The following is a 9,977-nucleotide window of genomic DNA, read 5'->3' on the forward strand; positions in this document are numbered from 1 at the left end:
TTAAAACATAAGCAACCCAAAGAGGCAGTGAGAGGAATTACAAGAAGCAATAACTTTATCCATCAAATGCCAGCAAAAAATGAGCTTTATGAGGCCATGTTGTGACTCGGTTGCATTACTCATGTGAGTAATGGCTTGCTAATGTGTAGAAAAAATGAAAATGTTCTGAGTTATGGCTTAATGGGGTAGGAATCCTGGCTACCTCAGGGAGTTCTCCAGCAAGTAAAGGTGAGTGTGTGCATTACTAACACACTGCATTAAGGAATGCGAGCATTTTCACGGGCTGCACGAGCGGTTACTTACTCCTCAGGCAGGAGGTAAGGGTCCAGCACGGGGACAGGGGCGGTCGGGGAGCCCATCTTGCTCAGAGCCATGATGTGCTCAAAAGTGATGTCCGTCTGCGTGCCCACGTCCACCAGCTGCGACTCGTGGGGAGCGAAGGCCTTGGTGCGTGGGGTTCTCCTCAGGACCTGCACCACAATGGGCTCCTTGGCCGTTTTGAAGGCCTCCACGGCCTGCTCGTGTGTGGCTTTAGACAAATCCTTTCCATTGACCTGCGGGGACAAAGCAGCACAGCAATGAGAGAAATGGTCAGGAAGCGGAGGATAACTTTGTTCGTTTTGGCTGTCTCAGTTTCCACCTAGAGGTAGATACATCAAGTATTAGGAACTATGAATGCAATGTTAACGCATATCTGTGTTTCCCCTTTCACTACAGTAACTTCACAAATCTTGTGCTCTGTGTTTCACTTTGATTGTTCTATTTTACCGGGCTCACTCTTTGAGCTAGAGGACAAACCAGCATCCCATTTGTTTCTTGCAGATTAGAAATCCCTCAGCCCTTGTTCAAACAAAACAAGTTACTGATTCTCCCGTAATTTTACTACTGTGTGTGGGTTTTTTAGTCTTTTAACCCAATTACTGAACAGAAGTACTGGGACAAGAGCTGAAATGACAACATTATGAAATTATGTCTCTCTCTGATAAACATTTTTTCATATGAAACATCATGGTGGTACCCAGTCACTGCAATCAAAACACTGCATTTTAGGGATCAGATCCCTATACTGGGATAGGGAATAGAAGTCATAAGGAAAAAACAATCATGGACTTCTTTTCAAAAATCACTTTTTGTCTGTGTAGCTTGGCCATTTCCCATTGTCCTCTTTATTGAGACATCTGCAAACCCGAAAGGTCCGTGGGCTCAAATGCACAAAGCACTGGGCTACAGACATTGAACCACTGGTAACTCCAGAAAGCTTTGATCTTCTTTTAATCTGCAAACTGCCGTCATTTTAATACAGAGGAAAAGAAACAAAGAGAAAGTGCCCAGAGCAGTGTGCTAGTGAAAGCTGTATAGTGAAATTATGATCCTAAAGCATCGTGCTGGCGTATAGTTGTTACCACGTTCTTTGGACTGGGGCAAGGGTTGGCTCACACGGAGACACGCTGCAGTTTGAGATTTGACTTGCTACAAGCCCTGGCAGTGAGGTCCCGATCGCAGCAGTGCCTCTCACTGAGGAGCAGACTTTAAAACTTGTTTTCTATATGAATGGTGTCTTACACTGCACAAGACAGCTATTCACTTGATTAATTGCATTACTGTATCTGTCACCAGACTTATAAGTTGCACAGTGTAAACTGTTGCCTTCTGCATGGAAGTGCATGAGATATTTTCCAAGGCATAAAGATAAGGAATTGCCCTGATTGGATGTAAATGCGATGGTGTCCAGCCTCAGGTATCAGTGGTGGCTGCTGCTCTGTCCCTCAACCATTTTGTACATGTCTGAAATGTACACTGATGTGGTGACTCTGCCACGTTACCTTCTTGAATATGACTGAAAGCTCTAAAATCTATGTCCAGATTCTGATTATCTTTACTTGTATCAGATCGTAGTTGGTTCGCACTGTGCTACGTCACGTTTAGGCCCATTAAAGTACTGGGGCAACTGCACAAGTAGCAGAACTCGGTGCAGTAACTGAATTTAGCCCGTACTTCCTGTATTGCCCACAGCAAAAAGCCGGGTGGTAATAAAGAGGGTTAACGTGATTGAAAAGGCTGAATTCCTGCTGAATTACCCTGTGCACATAACATTTATTACGCTGTCATCTTTGGTTTATCTTGGAGGCGATGACACCAGTTGTTTTGTTACGCCAGCTGAGGATGGAAGGTGCTAGCGTTACATTGACATTGCTCAAACACGTGTGTTGACCACAACTGCTCACAGTAATGCACAGCATGTAAAGTTTGGCCTGGTCAAATTAAATACCATTAACTTGCCCAATTGAGCAGATTACTTTAAAACAATTTGTACAGCTGTAAAATTAAGTTCAGTGTAATGTTTTCTCTGGAAAAAGGAAATGCTGATTACAGTTCCCATTTGATTATTTGCTGCAAATTAAATGTTGCACATTTTACTGTGTGCATCCTAATTTTTTTTTGGTACAATTAAATCTGACATGCAATCAAAATAAAAGAATCTAAATTGCGGTGAGTGTAGTGTTGTTCAGAAACGTGCCCAGAAAAACTCTTGAGGAGGAAACTTCACGTGAGCTGCTTGCACATCTTTATGCTAAAAAACTGGTAAAATCGAGCAAAGGATAGCATTCCAGTTTATTTCCACTGCTGTAATGAACCTGGATTACTTACAGTTTAGTACAGGCCTGCATTTCAGTTTAGATTCTTCAGGACGCTTTATTTCTGCTGATCTGTGGACTGGCACCCTCTTTGTGCTTTCATTGCTATGTAAAGAATCATAACTTCAAAGTCAGGTTGCTATCACGCAGGGAACAGGCGGCAGTTGGGCTGTATCATAAAGTGTTCCTACAAGGAATTATTTCCAGAGTATCCTGACTGCATTTTCTACAAGCTGTTCATTTCCGCAAATTCCCACTCAGCAGTGGTTGAACTGCGGATACTGGGTGGTGAATCAGGCTGCTGAGAGCAGCTCCTCCTGTTCTGCAGTGCTGGCTGCGGGGACAGCGCCAACCCAGGGCAGGGGTGTCCAATGTCCTGGGAGCGATGGCATCGGGTGCTCTGCCATGGCCCTGCACCCTGCACCGCTGCCTTGGTCACAGCTGAGCTGCTCACTGGGTGTTTGTGCTTGGCCATCTCCATAAGAGATTACTGTGCAGAGTATGCTAAATAAATCACTCTAAAAAGGGATCTATATTTGAGGTATGTACATTTCATACCATGGGTTTGATAAGATACCAAAGATTACAGTGAAATGAAGGCATTACTCGCTGTACCGTTATTATTATGGGTTTCTTAATGCGCTGCTAAAACACGGTTGGGGATTTTGCCTTTAAAAGTTAATAATTCTATGAAATAGGGCAGCATCCACATGATACCAGGTAAATGATTCTCCAGACAGTGAATGGTTTCAGGTGGGTTTCTTACAGGAGGCCGATCCTGAACTGGGGGAGCCCTTTTAGCCCCACAGGTTTCTGTCTGGATGGGAGCCTTGCCTGCAGTGTGTGCTCGGATGGTGATGTAAAGGGATGTGTAAGGTGATGTGTAAAGAACCAGCACAAGAGTTAATGGTTTGCACAGAGCTGTCACTGTGAACACCTTCGGTTCTCCATGTCGAGTGATGGAAGAACAAGCAATGGTGCAAAAATATGCTTTAAAACGATTTACAGCAGGGAAATTATATTGTCTGAACCTGGCCCCCTAAAACACCCGAGGTAGCCACCGCGTTATGTGTTAAACCAAGCAGTGAATAGTTTGTAGCTTCCTTTTTTTACTATTTCCCATCCTATCAATAATACAGTTTCCTGTTATAAGGACATGAGGATGGGTATGCTATAACATTGCAATACTCAAAACTAGTACTTCTCAAGTCTGCTTACATGTAACAGAGCCAATTTGCTTTTTTGTCTGGAAAAAGTAGTAAGTATTGGTATTTTATTTTTAGTAGCATAAAAATAATGCAAAAGAAGAATACAGAGCGATGATCTCAATGGCCTGGCATCTGGTATCTGTATACAATTAGCACTTGTGGCTAATTCTGAATCCTTCTTAAACTTCAGCAATAGGCGGTATTGATTAAGATGTTTAGTCTCTAACTGGAAGATTTGTCACAATTGACAGATGATTATTCCCAGTGCTTAAAAGTCAATAAATATATCTGTACAGTTTCATGTTGTCAAAAAAAGAAAGTGGCTCTGTAATCACAGACTTTAGTTCTGCTGCCGCTGAACTGCGCTCAGCAAAATTCTTCCTTATAAATAGTTATATCTGAAATAACACAGAAGAAAAAAAATCCATGCATATGAATGCTTCAGAAGACTGCCAAAAACTACAAATGTGCATAATTTCTTAAGAACCTTACATGCCATGTGACAGAGACAATGGGATCTTTTATGGCACAAAGGATGGAGAAATTAACTTGTCTGAAACATTGAAATGCTTTGCTTTGGGGCCTTCTTTGCATTGGAGATACATTGAATATGGAGAAAGCCGTAGTTTAACTGAAGTGGATGTGGTGAAACTGAACTGAATGGACCTTGATGAAATTTGTGGTGGAGCCAGATAGTGGGCTTAGCAACTGCATGACACAGAGAGATAAACACTCTGAATTAAGACCATACAGTAAGTAAGAAAGGGATGCTTGAATTTTTTAAATAGAAATTATGTAATGATTATGAAACAGAATACTATTTATAGTATAGTACCTTATAATATACACTGTATGTTATATTCTTTTGCACAAAAGTAGGCTGCAGAGAGCATGCTACCTAAAATCTACATTGTAAGGGCAGCAAGAAATCCATAGATAAAATGGCACGATCCTGTCTTGGAAGCGAGCGTCTCCTGAAGTTTGCTAATACTTGGAATGAAAATGGAAGTCACTTGAGCTGGATCTGATGCTCCCTGAAGTTGCTCTGACAACAGAAAGAAAAATGCTGTTATGGCCACTTAAGGTAAAATGTGCTGTATATTCGTAACTGAGAGAAAGACAGATGATGGGATGGGGTAGAACAGGGGACTCCACAACACCTTGGAGATAAAAGGGTCAAAACGGGCAGTGAGGATGGTGGTGGGTGCAGTCTTGGTGACACTGAGGGCATTCTTCAGTCAGTTTTCAGTCTCTTGCTTTGGAAACTACTTAAGTAGCTTGTCAGCTGCAGCGTATATGAACCTGCATCTTGGATGCATGTACATTATAGAGTATGGGATGCCATGGCCACTGGAGAGGGAGAAAGAGTCAATCAGTGATGGGCAAATCAATAAGGAGAAAAGGAAGAAAAACAGGCAAAAACCTCATGTCTTTTTGGGCTTGTGAAGAATTAGGCACTACCCAGCAAAGACATGGCCTTCCATACATTTTATGGTGCTGTAGGTGTGCCAGGTATTGGACAAACAATGGCTTCTCTCTGCCAGAGCTGTGCAAGGCACTGGACATCTCTCCTGTTGAAATCTCCTTCCTCCTCTTTAATTCTGGGTATTTGTCACTGTGAAATACCTTTTGTGAAGACAGATTTTCTCACCTTGTTTCATACCGTCCATATGTGCTTGTACTTTAACCATTATTCTACAATTATTCTACAATTTTTGAACAATTATTTTGAGGTTTGGTATCCCCAGCAATTCCTGAGCCAACTGCCCCTGTTTAGGGGCTCATTTCAGGCCAGACCTTCCTGAGGGCAAGGCTGGGCCTCTTGTGCGAGTCCATGGGATGACAGAATTGTACTCTTTTACTAGGAAATACATGCTTGTTTTTGTTTGATGTAAGAGGAAGATATCTGATAGGATAGTACACAGTTGCGCTATTACAGAAATGTCATTTTACCAGTAGCTGCTGTTCAATTATTTAGCAAGGTAAGCTATTTACATGTTTTATTTTTCTGGCTGGGTAGAAAAGACTAATTAACTGCCACTTCTTTGAGGGCAAACATAAATCAGGAGCTTTCAGGTGTATCAAAATATGCCACTTGTTTATATAGACAAAATTTCCTCCTGGTTGCCACTAATTGTTATTTTCCTTTCCATCTGACACGATGCCTGGAAAACCCAGTATTTCTGCTTTCTCTCTTCCTGTGATAGCAGAATTGACACCTCATTTACACAGAAAGGTGTTCCCCAAAATGGTCCACAGTCACAGGAGCAGTGCCCCAGCCCTGGGACCCTGCAGCCCCAGGCAATGGGATGGGGCTGTGAGCGGAGTGTAAGTGAGGAGCTGTGCATCACTGGCAGTGGTACAGACGAACCAACCCTGGCCACTGCAGTAGCAGTTGACTGAAAGGTTGAGAAAGCCAGAAAATCCCTGTGCATAAGAGTTAATTCTGCATAGTTACAAATATTTTGTACTTTATTTTTGCTTAATTAGTGTGTAACGTTGGTTTTTGGGCGTTGGCGGTCTACACCAGACACTAGAAAGGTTTCTGTAAAAGAAAATTATTTTTCCATCCATCAAGTTAGACTGATTTCTATGGGTTTAATGTCATGAATGGTAAACATTTGTATGCGTTGTACAGCTTGTTGGTTCTTCTGTGCTTCACAAATGTCACAGAAGAAACTTTTTTGCTTAAGAATGAGTAAGCAGCTTTTCTTTGTAGAAATTCATGCAAATCCTTGGGAAGTGCACGATAAAAATGCTGGTTCTGTTAGACTACAGACGTCTGCGCTCCATTTAAAACACTCTTTATGGTCTGATTCACTTCTTTAGCACGTTCTTAAGAAGTCTGCATATTAAGAAAAAGCAGCAGAACTTTAAAGATTTTTATAGAAACTAGAGCAGCAAAAAGCCTATTTTCTAAACCCCCTTTTCCTCAGGAATTGCAGAAAGCAGGTTCAAAATATAGGTTAATTCTTCTTGCAGTTCCATCTAATCCCTCTTTTATTTCCCTCATATGGACAGTCTCTCTCTTTTTCAAAAAACCAGAATTACATTGTTTAGTAATAGACTGTTTCCATGTGTGTGCGCTTCCCTTCTGCCTTGTGAGCCATCCATGACAAAATAGTTAAGACCAAAGAAGAATTCTTTACTGAAGAGCACAGAATACATTTGTCCTCTAAACTGTTAAATTCCAAATGGAAAACCTTGGGAGAAAAACCCTTGAACTAAAGGCATTTTTATTCTGCTGGTAATTAGCACATTTACCTGTTAACAATGCAGCACCAGTACTGTACAGAGCATACTAAAATGTGCCTGCTTTTGGTTTTGTTCTCAGGCTCTGCTCCTGTGTATCACGACTCCAAATAAAACTACTGGGAATTTTATCAGCTGCTTCAATGAAAGCAGATTTAGACCAGAGCTGAGGCTTCCCAGACTCTTGTACTTTCTGTATAGGCAGAGTTTACTCGGAGCCTTTTTTTCTTAGATATGCATTCATCCATGTTAAATTTATAGGAGGGCAGAAATACTTTGTCATATTTTGTCAAGAGTGACAAAGTGATCTTTGTGTATCTGTTCTGGCTTGGTAACCCCGGTCCATACAAAACACAGACGTGCCCAGGCCCTCCCTTCCTAATGACTCTTTCTGCCATTTCAGAGCACGACCCAGAGGGAGCCAATCAATTATCCTATGAGAGAGGTACAAATGACAGCCATAAATAATCATGAATTCCTAATGACCAGGATTCAGCCGCTGCAATCACCACTTGCTCTCGTTTCCCAGATTTGCCCACAGAGCTGTGCTCCAGTGCGGCACCTTGGGCTCACACCGAAATGCTCTGTTCTCCTCAAATGTGCTCTTCCCAAGGGGCACAGCCTCTGTCCACAGCCTTGCCTAGTGCCACGAATTACAGCTTGCTTTATGAGTGACATTTACTGTGTATTTCTAGATTTACTTTTAAAATACAGACTCCTGTGACGAGAGGCCCCTATGCAGGCCTGTGTCCCGAGTTGTCTCGCCTTTTGTCCTAGCACAAGGTCACTGCGGTCAGCAGAGGGGCTGCCACACTGATGTCTCATTTACATCATGTGGTGACAAGTCTTATACACAAAGATAGTAAACAGCATCAAAAGATGAATCTGTTCACTTGAGGGTGTAAATGTTACACAGATTTAAGCTACATTGGAGTGACATAAGAAACCAGTTCTTCCACTGAATCAGGCCAAGTCCCTGCAGCCCGGTTGCCTTTCTGCAGCAGTGGCCTTTAAGAATGGAACAGGCAGGACGTGCTTGCAGGGACTCTTCCCTGCTGTGCCCTCCCCGCACCCACGGCTCAGATGGGTGAGAGTCCAGCAGTGTTAGTGCCACACCTCAAAACCAGAGTAGGATGAGTTGGTGTCAGACCAGGCCTTGAAGCAGTATGAGACACTGCAGACACAGACAGGCACGGGTCCCGTCACGCCACTCTACCTTTCCAGACACTCAATGCAGCCTAGAACTTCACACTGTGCTAGTGACAAAAACACCTTCATTTTCCATGATATTGATAAAAACACCTCAATTTCACCATTTTGCTAAAATTACCGGCAGCTACACAGATGCTGTCAGGTCATGTACAGGAGCTCCTGTTGCACTCTGCAAGCAGCTCTGCCAAATTGAAAGAAACCTTTCTGATCAGCTGTGATGTTTTAATGAATGAATCTTTGCTCCTGTCAAATCTGAACCGGCTGCTGGGTTCAGGAGGGTGAACTGGACCTGCTTACACTGACCCATGGGGTATCTGAAAGGAACCATCCCAGTGTAGGTATAAATGCAGAGCTGTCCTGTCCTGGTGAAAGTGAACCTGGCCCTTTGTCTCGTTATTAATGAACACGGCAAACACATTCACTAACTGTACTTTTTCGTTACCCCATATGTTTCCCTTTCCCAGCCCAGGTCTGACATGTGACAGAGCAGCACGGAGGGACTGTCCCCACTGCCTTCTCCCTTGTGACTTCTTGCCACCTGCTCTATAGCATTAAACAGATGTATAAGTGTAAAGCATCACAAAACTCATCTTTTCAATCATTTATCACTTAAAAAAAATCCAAATAAAGATATGTTATGGTTAAGCATTTTATCTGCTCACTTAAAGAAGAAAACCACAGTGATTTGAGGAAGACTATGAAGCAGTAAGACATTTCAGGTGCACAAGAGGTCAAATTACCCATTTATATCACAGGTGACCGTTAGGCATTTTGTTTATTTTATATGACATCTTGTTTACGTTCCTTTAATGACCAAATATTCCTCTAACATGCAATAGAGGATCTTCCCCAGAAATCCGAACAGAGACGTTGCATTATTCATCATCAAGTGAAGAGGAAAATTTCAATTGCCAGTTTCTGCTAAATGTCTAATTAAGAAAGGGGACTTCTGAGCCACAGACAGGCGCCGCAATCATTAAAGAGCAGTTTTCTGAAGATTATGGGTCTCCAGTCTGTCAAGCAGAGTTTTTCTACAGCTGAACTGATTCAGCAGCAGCAAACCCTGTCTAGAACAAAGTCTCTGGAATTAGTATCTCGTTTAAGCAAACACATGCCTACTTTGAAGTAAGTGTGACAGGTTCACTACTGTTACTGAGGTCAAGTTTAATGGTGGTGAAGGGACAGAACAGAACTTCAACACTATTCCTGTTTCAGCGGCAGCACAGCCCGCACATACAGAGTCTCTGAAGCCATACAGTGTATGTCAAGTAGACCAGTCTGCGATAATTGGCACAACCAGTTTGGTCGTAACATGGAAAACTACTGAAATGTAGATCAAGTAATTCTCTGGCTGACCAATTAAATTTGAGGGTGTGAAAAGCATATGTACAGAAGCAATTATTTTTGTTCCCTGAATCTTACAGTTTTGATTAGCAATTTTTTTTGACCTGCGTGTTTATTTTGGCAAGCTCCACTCTGGCCCTGATTTAGGATAACGTCACTGCTCAGTAGGTTGAAGTATAGTTAGACTGTTTCCTTGAATCAGGCTTTCTTAATGACTGATTAGTTTAATCTTTGCAAGTCTGAAGAGGTGAATGGAATTCTGATGGCAAAGGGAGCCCTGTGGGTGAGCAGCCCGGTGCCGTGGTGTGTGTGCGGGTCCTGCTGA

The 9,977-nt window shown here is 42.4% G+C and overlaps 1 protein-coding gene across 1 annotated transcript in view; it reads right to left on the reverse strand.

Annotated features, from left to right (window-relative positions):
• The window catches only part of LOC104537156 (E3 ubiquitin-protein ligase PDZRN3-like), a 28,490-nt gene that overhangs the window by 14,325 nt on the left and 4,188 nt on the right, over positions 1 to 9,977 (reverse strand). The window contains 1 exon segment of the mRNA XM_010179959.1: positions 304 to 554. Coding sequence (XP_010178261.1) covers positions 304 to 554 — 251 coding nt within the window.

This window comes from Mesitornis unicolor, unplaced genomic scaffold (genome assembly GCF_000695765.1).
Source record: "Mesitornis unicolor isolate BGI_N332 unplaced genomic scaffold, ASM69576v1 scaffold8892, whole genome shotgun sequence".
Classification (NCBI taxonomy): Eukaryota; Metazoa; Chordata; class Aves; order Mesitornithiformes; family Mesitornithidae; genus Mesitornis; species Mesitornis unicolor.